Source organism: Acipenser ruthenus, chromosome 6 (assembly GCF_902713425.1).
Source record: "Acipenser ruthenus chromosome 6, fAciRut3.2 maternal haplotype, whole genome shotgun sequence".
NCBI classification, from domain to species: Eukaryota; Metazoa; Chordata; class Actinopteri; order Acipenseriformes; family Acipenseridae; genus Acipenser; species Acipenser ruthenus.
The window spans coordinates 3,864,051-3,883,157 of NC_081194.1; the positions used below are offsets into that span (position 1 = coordinate 3,864,051).

The window sequence follows — 19,107 nt, forward strand, 5'->3', positions numbered from 1 at the left end:
ATCCCGGTCTCATATGTGAAGTTACAGCATTGGGTTTTGTCTACAGTGTTCAAACCAGCCATGTAAAATGTGCAGATAACAGTATTTTCAGGTAGAAGTGTTAAACCCGACTTACGTTAATGTAAATTCCAGCTTTTGAAAATGCCTCCTAGAGTTAGGATCTCTGTTTCTTTTTTTATTTTATAAATTACAATACTCTAATCGGGCATAAAACACGAAAACAATAAGGCAAAAAAAATATTGCCAGTTATTCAAATCAAATACTAACTTTACAATGCCATTAAGACAACTAACTGCCAGTGCTTGTGTAACAGTGAGGGCAATTCAATGAAAGTTTTTCCCGTACCCACAGAGACAGCACTACAATCTTAAAGGCTTCAACCTACAAATCCCATTCTCCATATTTAAGACCTTTCAAATCCTGTCATACTTTATAGTGATCTCTTTATACAGTTGCCACCATATGCTTATTAAGTAAGTAAAACTAAGTGAAAGTTCCATGTTTCCATGTACTAATTAAGGAAGCATGTCCTACATTTCAATTTACAAATGTGTTTGTTTGCCTCCTTAATGCTGGTAAACAGATTTAAGATGGTGCATCGACCATTTCTTCTCATTCTTGCCATATGTAATATCTCAATTTTGCCACAGGGTGGAACACCATGCATATTTAACGGAAGGCTTTTGTAATTCCTCTGACAGCTTCTTTGTGACTGGTGCCAGCTCTGTTCTACCAGCAAGGGAACAATCTGGAGACATCAAAACAACTGGCCAAGTGCCAAAGTGCATCTACTTTAAAATGATTTGCATATGGAAGGAAAGCCAAGAAGCTCAACCAGCACCAGTAACAATCCCTAAACGATACATGGCAGGCAAAGGAGTTCTTCCAGAGAGTTCAGCTTTCAGCTCATGTTTTATATTCAGACCCTACAGTACGGTGTTTGAGAAACACACGCAGACAATGTCAGCAGCTTCCACTCCAGTATGAGTTGAAATGAAAAGCACATGCTGTGTTACACGTCCGCAAATTCAAATGAACATTTTTCTTATTGGAATGCAAAGGATTGTTTTCCCATTCATTGAACCGATTAGTTCCAATGACAGCACACATCTTGAAAATGAGCAACGTGCAAGGCAAGAATTCAGAAGAGAGAAAAAAAAATGAGCTGAAGAAGATCGAACCATGGCAGCTTTTACAGATACTGGGCGCTTCTAATTGGGGATTTTAGGGAAATTAGGGATCTTAGGGATTGTGTTTGTATTTTGTTCATTATTTTGTATTCATATATTTTTTGCTATTATTATATCTTACCAATGGTTTGGTATGACTAACATACCTTTCTCAGCAGACATTATAAAAAGTATTGTGTCAAACCTTTTAATATAATTTCAAATTTACTGAGCCTACAAGGTAACAATGCAGAGCGCTAATAACCAAGTAAAATACAGTAAGCATTTAGGTTATGTGAAACTACAGTACTGTGTGCACTTATTGCTTAATTTATTGTAACATCTATTTTGTATGCTTTCCTTTGGTACTGTCTCTGTTACACTACATTGGATTCTAGTAAATTGATCCAGAAATCATCTGATCTAAATACAGCCATTGCTTAAATTATTACTGATATCAGTATATGTTTGCTGGAGCATTTCAATCTGGTGATAATAAGGATAACATTAACGGAAGTGATATTAGTTTGTTTTTGAGCCCCAAATAAAATTGCACTAGTGGGTGTCACACATTTGCCTCAGCTCATTTGTTATCAGTAGATGTGACTGGTATGGCTACCACAGGGATGGAAATAAGACTCCCATTGCATAGCAGTTTGATCCATTCCTGGTTTTAGTATGAGTAATCAAACACACCTATGTATTATTAGTAGTAATTAGTCATTTAGCAGACAATTTTATCCAAAGCAACTTACAGAGACTACAGAGTGAACTATGCATCAACAACTGCTGCAGAGTCACTTACAATAGTTCTTTTTAATACTTAAGGGGTTTATTGTCTAACAATAGGACCTCATCCGAAGGACGGAGCACAAGGAGGTTAAGCGACTTGCTTAGGGTCACACACAGTTAAGATAGTGGCTGTGCAGGGATAAGAACCAGGGACCCCCTGTTACCTAGTCCTTTTCTTTAACCACTGGACCACCAAGCCTCCTAAGTTTGTTACCTATACAGTGTGGCTAATCAAGCTTGTAGTAAAACCTGGAATGGGAGTAACTGCTACACTATTCACTGTGATGTATACATGATCATGTTTAGGTCTTTTTAAATTTTGTATTTGTGTAATGATGGTGGACATTGTTTTTTTTTTTTTTTAATACTTAAGGGGTTTATTGTCTAAGTATTAAACTTGTTTTTTTAATTGCATGCCAACCAAATTGATACATCATAATTGTCAGTTTATTTAAGTTCCTGAATATGATAAATAGGCTGGTAGCAAATGAGTGTTGCTGGAAACCACAGGCATTTCCTATTAGCAAACAACTATTTGCATCTCCTCCAATTTAATTTGATGTGCCTTAAGTTTACAATAGAAGTTTTAATAATTCCAACATGATTTTTCTTATATGTTGCTAAGGTAAGTTGTCATGCTTTACAATTAAAAGGTAATTTGAATTAGTCTTATCTACTATATTTAGATTTGAGTGAAACATAATTGCCTTATGATAAAAGCAACATCTGCTTCCATGTTTAGGGGCCAGTTTGGCATAATGTCTTGCTGAATTAATGCCTTCACTAATTACATAGACATGAATAGCACTGAAGTTTATACATACATTTTTGTAAGGCATGGTCCTAACATGGTGTTAGACTTATTGTTCTTGCTGCACTTAAACTATTGATTATTTTCTGTTTAATTATTAAATATTACACAAAACAGATGCAGATGCTATGGGTTGCACAGTGGCCATTCTTGCCTTTACAAATTTAAATTCTAATTCAGAGTTGGTCACAAGTGAACAGCTTGACAATGCTGTTAGTGGCGCAAGACAGCCGGTTTGCAGCTTCAAGTGGCACAGCGGTTTCCTTGTGACAGCAGCATCCTAGAACGCTGCCATTAAAGTTCCCCTTCTCTAAAGTGATGAACGTCAGAGAGACAGAGAACCCAACAAAAAAGCACAAGGTCGCCCACCAAATAAACTGCTATCATAAAAAAGGCGTTGACTAAGCCCTAAAAGTGCTCTACAAGGCTACAGCAACATTCTGATTCTTTGCAAGTAAACAGAAATGACACAGCATTCTCATTCTGACATAGACAGATAGTCCCTCCAGGCAAAGGCATGAGGCACATTTCTGAAGCCTTATGAGAAGGGCCAATAGGGTACGTGGTCTGTGAACAAATTCAGATCCCAATCCCTAATGCTATCAATCTCACTTTTTAACCACAGAATTCCGCCACATATATATTGCACTACCAGAGCTAGATTGATGCTCAACACAGATAGGTACATGTATCCCATAAATGAGTATGACTGCTATTGTAATAAAACATGTTGAGTGATGTGCATGGGGCACGCCTCGGCTTCTCATTGACAAAGACCGTGTCAAAGAAGTCAAACATACAACTCCACTGAAATGAGTGTAGGCTAAGAGTTAGACAAAGAAAAAAAAGGATTTGAATTTTCAAACACCTCGGTGATTGGCTGTTATTGTCTCACTTTCTGAGGTAACTCTTGATGTGACACTAGGGTGTCACATTCACTTTTCTCAAATCCCACACAGAGTACAGTCCCAATACGACTATGTTTAAGACTGGGCACACTTACCCCTTTCACATGATCGGCCAAGGTATCCGGATCCAGAGCAATCACAGACGTATCTGTTCCAGCCCTCCCTGCAAACACCATTGTTCCGGCACGGATTGCTGAGACACTGCTTAGCCGGCTCCTTGGAACAGGATGGCTTCACTCCAGCGGCCGCCTGGATTTCAGCCATGCGCCGGATATCTTTGCTCTGACCGTCAATGAACAGGTCCCTGATGCAACCCACATAGCCGTAATTAAGCAGCGCTGTCCACACTTCGGTTGGAAAGATGAGGCCCACTTTGTTCTCTGGCAAGCCACCTAAATACAAGTTGTCATCCAGGTCTAGGATTTCACTCTCTCCCGGTGAGGTGTATGGTGTGCGGTTGGTATTCACAGATATGGTACCTGAAAGAAGAGCATTCTTATCATATAGTGGAAAGCTTTGATAAAAAAATACCAATAAATAAATCCATATATCTCAATGTAACAATGTAATTAGACATAAGAACATAAGAACGTTTACAAACGAGAGGAGGCCATTCGGCCCATCTTGCTCGTTTGGTTGTTAGTAACTTATTGATCCCAGAATCTCATCAAGCAGCTTCTTGAAGGGTCCCAGAGTGTCAGCTTCAACAACATTACTGGGGAGTTGGTTCCAGACCCTCACAATTCTCTGTGTAAAAAAGTGCCTCCTATTTTCTGTTCTGAATGCCCCTTTATCTAATCTCCATTTGTAACCCCTGGTCCTTGTTTCTTTTTTCAGGTTGAAAAAGTCCCTTTGGTCAACATTGTCAATACCTTTTAGAATATCAAAAATAAATGAGTATTATGTTTTTCTGAAGTGGTTTGAAAGCAGAACTACAAGGTAGCAAAAGAGAAACCCGTAATAAAAAATATGATTTAAGTAGGAATAGTTTATTTAGATTCTTTTTTTTGTATTTATCTGCTGTTAATTTGGCTCGGAGTTCCCCATTTGTCTCAGCAGGGTGAGCCATCTTCAGAGAGAAAACAGGGACCCCAAAGGTAGCTGAGTGAAGAAAATCAGTAGCTTCCAGAGGGAAGACACAGCTGCAGAGGGTACAGAGGGGAGGTGGAAAAGCAAAGGAACACAGACAAACCATAATGCTCATCTCTGGGTTTGAAAAGGGAGGCATGTTATTATGTTTCCCAAGCTGGGGAGCCCATATTTTCACCTCTGTCTATTTTTTTTAGATACCTGTGCAGGCTCAGAAACTTCAGTAATCTAATAATCACTTTTACATCACACAGTGGTTTTCCAGAAATATGACACTATTAAAATATGTATATAGTATAAATTGTGTAATTGACATTATTTTATTATAGATCAAACAATGTTTAATGTTATACTGTATATAGTATTCAGAAAGTTAAAAACAGCTAATTGAAATCAACAAAGGGTGACTAATTGTTCTAAACAAGACACACTATTCTGAAACCAGAAAGCATGTTGCAACATCAGTATGATGTCTCAGCAAAAATCAAACATATAAAAAAAAGCAAAAAAAGATGTAGGCTGTGCCTGGAGACACGTTACAATAAGGTTGCACCCACCTTGCCATTTAATTCTGTCTACTGAATAATAAGGGATAGCATGCAGTTTTCCCAATTGCATTAAAGTGAATTGCATGTGTTCCCTGGTGATGTCATTCAGTTTTCCTTCTCAAACGGACACACTACAAACAACAATGTGCCTGACTGGGCTGTTTAAGTGAAGATCGTATCCGTGCTCTGTGATCCGCTGTTTGATTGACATGTTTATAGATCAGTTGTCTGGTGAGCAGCCATTGTGGATTTGTAATTAATGATGAATTCCTACAAACCCTAAGGTAACCCTATAGCCCTGGATAGGAATCAGTTGAAAGGCTGTTGAGAATGAGAATTGTAGTACATTGTAGCCAAGCACTGGGCACATTATCTCCTTTTGTTTAGTTCATCAACTTGTATTGTTCCAGAATTACAGTATCAGTAGTATTTTTATTATTATTAATTCAACACAAAAATAAATAGGGTGTTTGACTTTATCCAGACTTGTAGGTATCTCACCTGTTTCTTTTATTTATCTATTTCTTTTATTAATAAAAGCAATGAAAAATTTAATATATGACAGCCTACAGTTCACTGGTGTATTTCTCTCAGATGTCTGAAACCTCAACATAACTCACTCTCACCCAAGGGGCTTCATTGCTTTTCACGCAACAGTGCATCTGTATCTTGGATGTATCTAGGAAGTAATTTTTTTTTTTTTTTTTTTTTTTTTAGTATTTACTGTTGTCTGTATGTAAATGAAAGAGGTATATCAATGGAACTGTTTTATTTTGTATACACTTGCAAAGCACAATGACAAGGGCAGTCAACCCATGTTATAAGGCTCTAAACAAAGCTCAAGACCTACTGAAGAATTATTAACTTAGTCCTAAAAGGTTACATATCCTCCAGGGACAAAGACCTGTGCAGATGTTCTACCCCCTCTGTACTGCAAGCTTGGCAATAATGAGCAGACATTTCCCCTAGGTTAGTGCTAATGAGTCTCTTCAATCATATTCATTATTTCAGCAATTTCATTTTTAACTGTTTTCAGGGAAATGCATTATTCGTGCTTCATGATGTTTGCAAATGCACCCTGAAAGTTGTTTCCAACTACGATATATACAAGTCATTGCTAAACAAATAAACTATCGCTGTAAGCATGTTGAATCGCAATAACAGAAATAAAGGGTTTTATTGAAAGGATTTAGATACTAAATGGGATATAAACTGTCATTTTATAATGCAGGTCTAAAACTGACACTGTTTTGAGTATACAATACCAAAGTGCTGCAGTTTAAGCTGCAACTAGATACACTGACCCTGTTATGCAGTTATATCAATGATTTTTATCTTGCAAACACACTGCTATCTAGACAATGGTTGCATAGAATATGTCATGTTATATCAATGTGCAAATTCAAATGATATTTACAAGATACATTCAAAATTAACTTTAAACAGTTGGGTTTTTCCAGGGTAAATGCCCAATGTTGTGATTTAGCTGCAGAGGGTGCTCCAGTTGTTTGCTTTTTGCTTCTTTTTGTTATGGTGTTTTGTGAGTGGACCCTCTACCCTCTGGTGCACCAGTTAATAGCCCCTGGATGAGACTGCAAGCTCCAGGGGAGATATGTCCACCATTTCCTGACCTCAATTGCACTGTCTAGCAGGTGGTCCACCATAGTGAGAAATGAGGAGAAAATTGGCATCTGGATCTTGAGTCAAGCCATATTAGTGTAACAGGGTCAAGAATGCCCTGTTCGCATTTATTTTACATATTATTATTTTTATAATTTTATTATTCGTTGATTTGATTAGTGCATGTGTTATGTTGTCTGACACTTTCTAATTGATTTGTATCACGTTATGTTGGCTTCTCCACTCGTTGTCCTTGATCTGCCTTATCGGACACTGACTAATTGAATCATTGATAAATGTACGTACCTGAATATAAATAGCACACATCTCTTGCAAAAGGGATGGCCATCCTGGGGTTTCTGTCTGTCTGTCTGTCTGTCTGTCTGTCTGTCTAGTAGTGGGAACGCTGCGTTTGGAGTTTGGAACGGGGAGTAAGAGAGTGAAATGGACCAGTAAACGGAGTTTACTGACAATAAATATTGGGCTGATTGTATGCCCGTGTTGAATAATGAATGTGAGCGACTTGAGTGTTTTTAGCCTGTCGGTAGCCAACCGGAATTTAGGAACTGAAACCAAAGAAATATATTGTGATGCTGGTTTCTCTCTCTCTCTCTCTCTCTCTCTCTCTCTCTCTCTCTCTCTCCCCCCTCCCCTTTTTAGACTACAGTATTTTAATTTTATTATTATAGTTTTTACTGTGTTATGAATATGTATATCCCCTCTACTTGCTGGTAGCAGCGTTATTGCACTTAGACTTTGCTAAATAAATTATTCCAATTAATTTGCAGATTTTTACAATAAACAAACTTCTACTGAATTTATTTGTATGATTTTCTTGGCGACCTTGTTCTTGCCATTTTAGATCCGTTGTCTGAATTAAAATAACCTGTGTAGCCTATAATTTATCCTGTGCCTTCTCACACTGAACTGGGGTAGTCGCTCTACATTCTGTGATATTTTAGAATTTAAGGCATGTGTGCTATCTCTGTTCGCCACCATGCAGGGGAGGTGTTACTTTTGTGCTATCTCTGTACGACCCCGTGCAGGGGAGGTGTTACTTTTGTGCTATCTCTGTACGACCCCGTGCAGGGGAGGTGTTACTTTTGTGCTATCTCTGTACGACCCCGTGCAGGGGAGGTGTTACTTTTGTGCTATCTCTGTACGACCCCGTGCAGGGGAGGTGTTACTTTTGTGCTATCTCTGTACGACCCCGTGCAGGGGAGGTGTTACTTTTGTGCTATCTCTGTACGCCACCATGCAGGGGAGGTGTTACTTTTGTGCTATCTCTGTACGACCCCGTGCAGGGGAGGTGTTACTTTTGTGCTATCTCTGTACGCCACCATGCAGGGGAGGTGTTACTTTTGTGCTATCTCTGTACGACCCCGTGCAGGGGAGGTGTTACTTTTGTGCTATCTCTGTACGACCCCGTGCAGGGGAGGTGTTACTTTTGTGCTATCTCTGTACGACCCCGTGCAGGGGAGGTGTTACTTTTGTGCTATCTCTGTACGCCACCATGCAGGGGAGGTGTTACTTTTGTGCTATCTCTGTACGGCACCGTGCAGGGGAGGTGTTACTTTTGTGCTATCTCTGTATGCCACCATGCAGGGGAGGTGTTACTTTTGTGCTATCTCTGTACGACCCCGTGCAGGGGAGGTGTTACTTTTGTGCTATCTCTGTACGACCCCGTGCAGGGGAGGTGTTACTTTTGTGCTATCTCTGTACGCCACCATGCAGGGGAGGTGTTACTTTTGTGCTATCTCTGTATGCCACCATGCAGGGGAGGTGTTACTTTTGTGCTATCTCTGTACGGCACCGTGCAGGGGAGGTGTTACTTTTGTGCTATCTCTGTACGACCCCGTGCAGGGGAGGTGTTACTTTTGTGCTATCTCTGTACGCCACCATGCAGGGGAGGTGTTACTTTTGTGCTATCTCTGTAAGCCACCGTGCAGGGGAGGTGTCACATTTGCAGGTTGTGATATTCAGTACAACACTACTGGATGAGGACATCTGCAGGGGAAAATAGTGTAAAAATATGAAATGCAACAAAAATCAAAAGGTAGTACCTGATCGTCCATCTCTCTGAAAGTCGACATGATACCACTCCCCGTCATTCACTTTCTTGTTTACAGCTCGTGTTTTAATTGTACCTGATCCCATATCAAGGAGGAGGTACAGATGGCCATCAAGCATTTCTATAGCGAAGAAGTCCACCTTCAACATTTGAGGATTCTTGGCATCTTTATGGTGCTTTGGCTTGCCATGACTAAAGAGGAGCAGCCCATTAGGCTCTGTGGTGCGGAAGTCAAAAGATATGGAGCCTGTTTTCTTAGCGTTCCATTTATGTAGCGTGATATAGGACTCTGGAGTCTCAAATGTGATTGGGTCCAAGGTAGCCACGTTTTCACACTTAAATGCCACAACACCGTGAACCTTCATTTTGGCTTCTCCTTGTTTGGCCAGTCTGGACAACTCAAGCCTGACATCATTGTTTTTATACACGACCTGTTCACAAAGTAGGGAAATGTTAGAGCAGTAAAATGTTTCACAACTAACCTTACGCAACATTTTCAATTTTCAATTTCAGATTTCTGAAGTTTCTAAAATACACATACAGGATTCTGTTTGCAGCGTGTAGCGGTATTATATCGAAAAGGGGGGAAAAGGGATTAAAAATAAGGTGAAATAAAATGGACAAGGGGTTACATGTTTGAATGAGAAATTGACACTCGTTTATCAACAACTTTTTCATTTTGCATGCTTCCAACTTTCAACTAAAAAACATCCTGCAAGCTCTTTATACATCCAAAATTTTTATTGCAGGAGGAAAATGATGATAAAAACGGAACAATCTTGCCCAAACACACACACACATACAAACTCACACACACACACACACACACACACACAAATGGTGGACAATTGTCAAATAAATTGTAATGTAAGTTTTACCTTTTAACATTATTATTATTTGTAAAGTAAATGTGGGCAGAGTGCAATCAACCCACTGCATGCAAGAAGATTTAAATATTCTGATGAATTAATTAACAAAAAAAACTTGATTACATTTGTGAGGAACATGATGAGTAAGAACATGATGTGTAAGTATCACTGTGTGTGTCGTCAAGGGGTGTCAAAGCATTATGAGCAAAACCAAAATAGAAAAATCCAACCCAGACCCGTGCTGTAATGTTTCTTCTAGAGTTAATTCCGCCTGGCATTTTGTCCCAGAGAAGTTACTCAGAACCCCATATATATATATATATATATATATATATATATATATATATATATATATGCAAGCTGAATGAAGGCAAATGAATGCATAAAATAAAGTATATTTAGAAACATAACACCATGAACACATTTAAAACATAATAAACTCTCAAAAAGTACCATATTCCATCGAATTTACGACACAGCCAAATTTCCCACCCTCAACTTGAGAAAAAAAAAAATTAAATAAAGATGAATTTACAAAGATGCATTTACACATATAAGAAAACGATGTATGGAGGCAGTTTGCAGCCGTCTGCTGTCACACACTGCATTACAGTTATGCGCTGCTTCTCATTTCCAGTCTGCTGTCACACAGAGCATTACAGTTATGAGCTGCTTCTCATTTCTAGTCTGCTGTCACACAGAGCATTACAGTTATGTGCTGCTTCTCATTTTCAGTTGTGATTACTCACAACTGAGCCTAATAACGAAATGGTACCTAATAATGCTTTGTGACAGGGAGGACACTCGCTGGTTCATCTGCGCTGCTGCTGTGGTAAACAGGAAGGCTTGCCCAGAGCTGAGCTGATCGGGAGGTCCTGATTGGCTGGGGGGCGTGCCTGGGGAGCCTACGTCTGTTTAAGAACGCAGCAGCGCCAGTTCAAGGCTACTGCACCACGGCCATACCTACACAGGTGGGTGCTGAGTGAAAGCTTGCTTTGTTTACAGCGAGGAGGAGAGCAGGATAGTTACTACGGAACCCTTCAACTGCCAGTCAGTCACATGGCTGTTTGTGTACTCGGGCAGTCACATCTTCTGTTGGCGATTTTAATACACGCATCACTGTACTGAACAGAAAAAATTGGTTTAAAAAGTGTGTCTTACATTCGTAGGAATACGATACACCCTTAAGAACATCAAATTGCTCAGCAGTGAAGAAAGAAGAAAAAGAAAGACAGACCTCTTCTACTCTATGGGGGTTGTCAAAAGTTCATTGTTATTAGAGCAACCTGTGCACACAAAGCAAGTTGTTTTTTAAATAGAGCAGCCTTTTATAAATTTGCATTCATAGATTACTGGTACTTAACAAGGAGAGGAATAAGAACAAGGCATAATAGTATACAATGTCAATTGTTTCTGAGGCAAGTACTTCAGTGCATTAATACACAAGTTGGCTGCATTACTGAGATACTCTTGTTCCATTGTTGTGACAATGAGTATTTATCCTAATGTACTGAGTGCTTCTGGCATAAACATCTATACACGTAATTGCCTAGCAAGTTAATGATATTTTACTTACAACTTCATTGCTACGTTGTTAATAATGTTAATATTTTACTGCAGTTTATTTACAGGTACATAAAACTGCAGTTTCCGAGAAGGCAGAATTATTTAGTATCCTAATATTGGACACCCACATAAGCTGTGGCATTTCTAGCCAAAGAAGAGTGCTGCATTTTGGTGTTGGCAGAGATCAAGCCGTGGTGAACACAATGACACCTACTGTATGGTCATTTACTATGAATGTTACCATTACCAAGTGACACAATGCTTTATAGCAAGGATGGCCCAAGTTGGCCCTTCCATTCCTGGTCTTTGTTCCACGCTGTTCTGAATTGTTTAATTGAACCAATTAAACCTCCATCCAAATCCTGAAATAGTTAATTATCTAATTTTACCAAATAAACCTGAAGTGGACCGTGATTGGCCACCCATAATGTATAGCTTTTGATAACTAAGACCACCTATGGGCCCCAACAGCGCCTCCTACAGTATGAGCAAAGTACTATGTTCCCAATGACTTCTGTTCAAGTACAAAAAAATTAACACTGCACTCTGCTAGGTATCAGCCACAGCATGAATTTCAATAATGCTTACAGTATAAGATTCACAGATGAAGGCACATTTGTCCACTTAACTTATTTTCTTATATACATTTTACCTTATGCGCGCGCGTGTGTGTGTGTGTGTATGAATCCCAAGCCAAGTGACCCTATGCCTGCCTTGAATCTATTCTGGTAAATGCATTCAGAAACAGCTGACATTTTAAAAGCAATACAAATCAAATTAATTTAAAACTGCTTCAGTCTCAAAGAAACTGCAGAGCCTTGCAGGAATCCTGTTTTGCAGTTAGTCTGCTAAACTGATTGTAGTCAGGAGTGTTTTGAGTAGCAGAAAAAGCATGCATTCTTTATCACACTTTTTGGGCAAACTTGGATAATCCTAATTAATGACTTTCAGTGATCAAAATGTAACTACTGTAATTACTGTTCTTGTAACTGTTCACACTTACCATGACCGGTATATTAAATACTTAAAGTAATTGCAGCTTAAACACTTCCATAAATCTATTTCATTTTGCACTTCCATTAGGTCACAGATGTGCAGTTATTTAAAGAAACATGTTTTTAGCAAAGATGTATTTGTATTTAAAAACAGACATCTGGTACTACACTAGGTTAAAGGAAGTTTCTCAGTTTTCCTGCCTTATCTTCCAGGAAGTCTGTTTACTGCTTTACTTCCTTGTTCATTTTACCCTGGTAGTGACCTCTGGGTCAAAGCATCTAACTGGCTGCAAAGCATGTCAGTTATTAGGGGCAGCATCTAACTGGTTATTTGAACATTGAAGCCAGTGAAGGGGTGAGGACAATTTCACCCTCCAGGTGAAATAACCCAGGAAGTGCAAGAAATCTGATAGCTCGGCTTGCAAACAGTAATTTTTGAGCCTGGTATAGTACCAGATATCATATTTTAAATTGAAAATACATATTTGTTAAAACATATGCTTCTTCCAAAACTATATTTGAGACATATGAATGGATGTACATGGCAGAGAAATTGTATGGAACTCATTTGTTAGCTACTTACTGTAGGATTAATAGGCATTTATTTTAAAGTGTGACTGTAACAGGGAGAGATCTGGACTGGCCGTCTGACGCAGGCACGATGCTGCAGGGAGGGGGCGGCAGTCCCGCGGGGTCGGTCTGTCAGTCATGGCGGTGACACGGAGAGGTGGGGAGGAGTGTGTGTGCGCTTTCCCCCTCTCTGAGTGGCTGGTAGGCGGGCTTTAATGGGATTGTTTGCCCTATAAAAATAATACTCTGCTGTTTCCTCAGGTCTGCCCTTTTAAAGAACAAACCAAAATACGTACTGGGAAGTACGGGAGCCGGGACCGAGAGAGAACCGGGACCAAAAAAAAAGACAACGAAGTACAAAAAAAAGACAAAGAACGGAGAACTTAGCGGTAGTGGGGAACCCGTGGGCAGACCCCTTGTGTAGTGTAAGGGTAGGCTGAGGAGACGGCCAGAGTAGGACGGAGACCCGGGCCGTGCGGCTAGCGGCGGCTGGGGTAACGCTGCCGAGGTGCAGCACCTTTTCTTTTGTAGTTTTGTTACTGTGTTTTATTTTCCTGTTTTCTTTCACCTTTGGTTTTGGAATTATTAGTTGAGCACTTGTAAGTGCGCCCGCACTTGAACCGTACCATGTTGGTATGTCCATGGTTCTGTCTTACCATAGTTGGTACGCAGACCACGGTGAACAGCGCCCTCTGCGGGCTGAAAATAAACAGTACACCCAGCACAATAAAACTGGGCACCTGTGCGGTGCTTCAAGTACACCTGCTGTTTCTTGTGTGTCAGTGAATTGGTCGTAAACTGCTTTCTGTTACTTTGCTCAATCTTCTATAAGCTTCCATTTGTCTTACAGACATTATATAAGGTAAATTGTCTGTTTCACTCGCACAAGCATTTGCAAAGTTCCCTTTCACTTACACCCGTGTCACTGCCAAAGGGCAAGCTTGTCGGATTGGGTTCAGCACTCAGTTTGCAGCACATGCAGAGTGCTGGAAAAAGTAATCTTTAGCAGCAGCACTACTGCTGTGCCTGAGGGATCTGATTACAGAGTGGCACCCAAGCTTGTCAGTACAGTTGCTTGGATGCATTTCATATCAGCTAGCTGCTGTCTGTATTGCAGTTTATTACAGTTTTTGAGGAGCTATTCCAGTACATCTGCATGAAACTACATACTCAATGACTATTGTTCACCTGAAAAAAGCCTTTGATGAGCAGCTATTTTCTTGCTGATGCTAGGTATTGGTTTTCCTAGTCCCTTAAGCCTTTTAACATGTCCTATTGTTAAATTGTGCACTTTGGTGCATGGTATATGGCAAGGGCAATTTCTGTAATGTAACTTTTATCTGAAAGTTGGACCTTCTTGATGCTATTTCCAGTAATAAGGGAGGTTAACACAGCAGAACAGTGAAGAATGTTAAAGGGAAGGCTGCACATGGTTAAACTGTTGCCCAATTAAATACAGACAGCTGCTCCTCTGAAGACACTAGACCTAAACTCCATGGACAATTCCATCTGGGATATGCAGGATTTTTTTTTCAGGAGAGCAAATGTAAAGGGAGCAAATACAGAACAATATTTATGAATATTTATCGCAATTTCATTTATTAAAATAACAACAAACTTAAGCTTTTGGGAATATGTTCACCCCCCAAGAAAGGACATTTAGTTACGAAGTATAATAAAAATAAAAAATAAATGTAAGAAATTAAATATTATGAAATAAAATGATTATTTAAATGTTCCCTTTGAGGCTTGGCTCCCTGACATTGCTAAAGGAGGTCATATCGTGTACCTGACTCTGAAATGCAAGGCTGGCATTCATAAAACATTGCTGGCTAACCAATCGGGTGTCACTATTCCCAGGTAATGGTCCATTAGCTGGCAAGATCAGAAGTCATTCATCGGAATAGGAGAGGCAAACTAAGGTAACACTGAAGCTCCTGGAACTAGTAAATAGGGCCATTTGTGAAAAAAAGTTACATAACCAAAACAATACAGCTAGTTAAATGGCTTTGAGCCTTGGGCATTGGAGATTTTTCTTGTGTAAATCTCCTCAAAAGAAGAATCCAATGTGTGTTCCACTGCTGCTTTGTGTAGATACAAAATAACACATCCTATTGTGCCCTGGTGTGGACAATAATACACCTATAAAAGCAGCTGTAAGCATTGTGCAAATACACAATCATTCCAGCCAATTAGATGTGCTGCTTCTCAGTGCAACATTGATTATGTGTTGTCCGTTTCCATGTCTGCACAGGGACAGGCAGACATTGTATGACAAAAAAAAAACAAAAAAAAAAAACCCTGCGACACAGCTAAGAGGAAGAGGCAGTGGTAGGTCTAAGTTACATAACAATCTGATATTATGCTATATGTTTTATTTTTTCTCATTGACAGAGAATTGCTGTGTATTAGTATAGTGATGAATGACCCATTTTAACATTAGCAATGCACTCCTTTGTATGAAAAGGCAAGCAAAATTAGCTGGACATTCATCTACAATAGGACATTGCCTCAGGGAGATAAACAAAGCCTTGCACTTTTATTACAAGATCTGTGCATATTACAAAGCATTTGTTTTTAATAATATTGAAACATTATGGTTTATATCAGTGTTAATGGCCTCCCTAGTGGTCATTGCCTGGCAGTTAATGTCCAACACAGAGGTCATTAACACTTCATTCTTTGATTCCAGGCAGTAAGAGCATTGTCCAGAATGCTGTGTATGATGTTTGCACAGTCGGTCCTCATTTTGACCTGTAATGTGACAATGTTCCTTGTTTTTTTAGTGTGCGTATGTTGCTGTATACCCACTTATTGAAATAAAGAATGCAATTCACAACCGTTTTTTATATCATTCCATTAAACTGCAACTGTCTTGAGCAGCACAAACTTAACAGTTTGCACACATGAAAGGTACAGCTGCTATATAATCTTAACTGGAACATCTTCAGGGATTATGTATAAAACAGCTTGTTCCCTAGGAACAGACCATCATCCACACATTCATGACACTGGAGGGCTGGGTGTGGTATAAACACTGTGGATCGAAGGCAATCAATAGGATGGTTAAAATAAAGGACACCTTCTATTGTGACATTATCGGACTGGACAGCAGCTTTCATATTAAAACAAAGTATGTGTAGCTCATATTAATTCTACAAACATGATTCGAAGAAAAAAAAAAATTCTAACCTTATGTGATTACTTTATTGATTCTGCAGTATTTCTCTCTGGTTGCCAGGTTACACAGTAAAATAAAAATCTATACTGTATATGTACAGGCTGAGGAAATACACAGATAACTACTGTACATGCAGTACATGATAAGCACTGCAGGAGATAATCTGGCAGAAGGACAGAAAGATACAGTAATAGCTACTTTATTTAAATTAAGTTACATATATTACAATGACACATTTACAGCCAATGTATTTGCTTCAGAGGAATACTTTCACCATTAAAACCTGCAAAAGTCTCTACATCAATTATTTCTGCTGCAGATATATAATATTATAGTATTTCTACATAAGGCAAATTAATAGAAAAGTCAGTCAGCAATTAATTGATTGTTTTTACACAGCAGGCATTAATATGCTAAATTAACCCTGTTCTTGCTAGTGTTTGTGACGTTTATCATCATGCTAGTGATATTGCTATACTGTAGATGGGGGACAATACCATGCATTTTCAGTTTCTTTCAGATCTGGATAAGGCATTTGTTCACTCTAACTGACTCTGGCGTTTGTTTATATGTCTTAGGTCAAAAGCTTCTTAACTCTTAACTGAGACCTGCAATTTACAATTTTATTCTTAGAGCAAAATAGGCGTGCTCCTGCTACTTGTGGCAACAGGGTGTTATTTGTGACACATTACAGCTTTGCTACATCTCACGGAGTAAAACTGAAATTCATGACAGGCCTAATTTCTTTTCTAAAGCGTTTTCTAAAGGTTAGTGAATGAATGTACTTAGATACAGAAACACTAGCTTAGATGTATGATGAATTATGCATTGAGTTCATATGCAGTAATTCACATCATGAACGAACTAGAAAGCACAGACATGTGATGCACACAAGGGCATATGGCTCTGCTTGAACTCAATAATTAATCTTAACATGTACTGAAAGGCAAGGTGTTCCTTTTCCAGATTTCTGATTCCATACCTTATGTGAAGACCACGTGATTGCTGGCACAAGGTACTGCATGTACAGTCATGGGCAAATGTATTAGAACACCTCATGATTTGCCATTTATATCCTTTAAATACCTACCTGCATGAAAAGCTCTGGGTGTAGCCATTAGCTGCAATGCCACACCCTTGTGGTACAAGTTCCAGTAGACCTTAATTGAAAAGCTCTGGTTTGCCATGTTTAATGTTTAACTGAATGTAACAACTGAAAAAGGAAATAATATGGTACTGATTGTTTTATTATTATTATTATTATTATTATTATTATTATTATTATTATTATTATTATTATTATTTTATTCATATACCCTTAAATTGAATTCACCCTGAAGTTCTACAGTAGAACATATGGTTCTAAAATGAGAAAATAATGAGATCTAAAATAAATATGGATCTAGGAGGCTTTTGAAGGTCAGTTTAATGCCAGTTAATAGTTAAGAACACAAAGACCAATCCCAAGAACAATGCTCCAGTTGTTTCACAAGAAATGCCAGACAGGTCAATTTGTCAGTGTCCATTGTACCTTGTGATCAGAGGGTTTCAATAAATGTTTAGTGCATACCAAGCCTGTACCGACAACTAAATGATCATACTGAAATGAGCCCTAGAGAAATGACTACTAACGAATATGCGTGATAGACAGATAAGAAAGTGCCTTATTTCTACTTTACTGTAATTCTGTAAGATATCTTGCATCTACGTGCTAAGCTCTGCAGTGATTAATGACAGACCTGATTTGCAATACTAAACATGGATTTAATGGGACCAGTAGACCAGGTCTGAAATAGCTAATTACTAATGTCAGCTGACAAACAGTGGGTATCAGATTTAGATAATTTCAGCACTAAAGGATTTATGCAGAATGAAAAGACTAATGTTAGCATTAAGATTATAGGTGGTGTATTAACATACGGTATTAATTCAATGTATACAGTTTCATTAAAGTGAAAACATTAGATTTTATATTTTAACTTACCGTACCCGTTTTACAGTCACATCCTTTACTGCCATTTGAATTTTCTTTGACTAGTGGTGGGGACCAATTAGAGTGATATAGAGATGTATGGTCTTCCTGTTTTAATTTTAAAAGGTCACTTACAGTTGATAATCGTATAAAAGGATAACTTAGCAAATGATGGCAATCGTAACAGCTGTCCTAGTGCATCTAAACTGATTAAAAGACATTATGACTAAACAATCAATCAGACCGTAAAAGGTAACGAGGTACCGTGGGAATGACATTATTTATTAATGAAGAAGGACTAACTTGCAGACCCTTCCCCCATCCTCCATGGACTCTCATCACTTTATCCATACAGTAACTCAGTCTTGTTTATATGTATACTCTACCCCCTATCACACACTGAACCTGCTGCAATAAAAAAGGGTCTCCCTTATTCACAGTATTTGTTTTAAAACACCAACGTCATGAAAAGCTGCATTTGTAGGCTGCTTCAGAGCTCTGTCCTTTTCATTTCTACCTGACAATACCCAGAACAAAGGTTTGAAGCATCATAGTACTCATGACTTAACCACATGGGTTTCCATTCAAACAATGTAACTGTATATTATCTTCCAGCAGGAACTGATTATAAAAGTGGCTGTATTGATTGAACCTGCACTGTCAGATTCATACAAGGTTTTAACCTTGAGGGATAAACATTTACCCCATTTGTAATACTGGTTGTGTTTTCAAGAGCTCCTATTAAGTGCTGAAACCCTGATTCATAAAGTTTTAAGGTGATGTTCCAGGCAATTTACCACCAACCTAATTAAGGTTGAAGTTAATTGGGTACTATAATTACAAAAACAATTCGAAGACGTGTGTTTTTTTAGAGGGGAAATGGCTGATGAACTTGTAATCAGTTAAACAAAAGCGTAACCCTGTCACATGCAAGTGTAGATTGCA

General features: G+C 38.7%; 1 protein-coding gene across 21 annotated transcripts in view; it reads right to left on the reverse strand.

Moving 5' to 3' along the window:
• LOC117410391 (neurexin-1) overlaps nt 1-19,107 on the reverse strand; it is a 455,487-nt gene that overhangs the window by 275,160 nt on the left and 161,220 nt on the right. For all 21 annotated transcript variants that reach the window (XM_034016883.3, XM_034016882.3, XM_034016890.3 and 18 more), the window contains 2 exons: nt 9,002-9,440; nt 3,777-4,160 (listed from right to left, as the gene is read on the reverse strand). In XM_034016883.3, the coding sequence (XP_033872774.1) occupies nt 3,777-4,160; nt 9,002-9,440 (823 nt within the window). The remainder of the gene's footprint in view (nt 1-3,776; nt 4,161-9,001; nt 9,441-19,107) is intronic.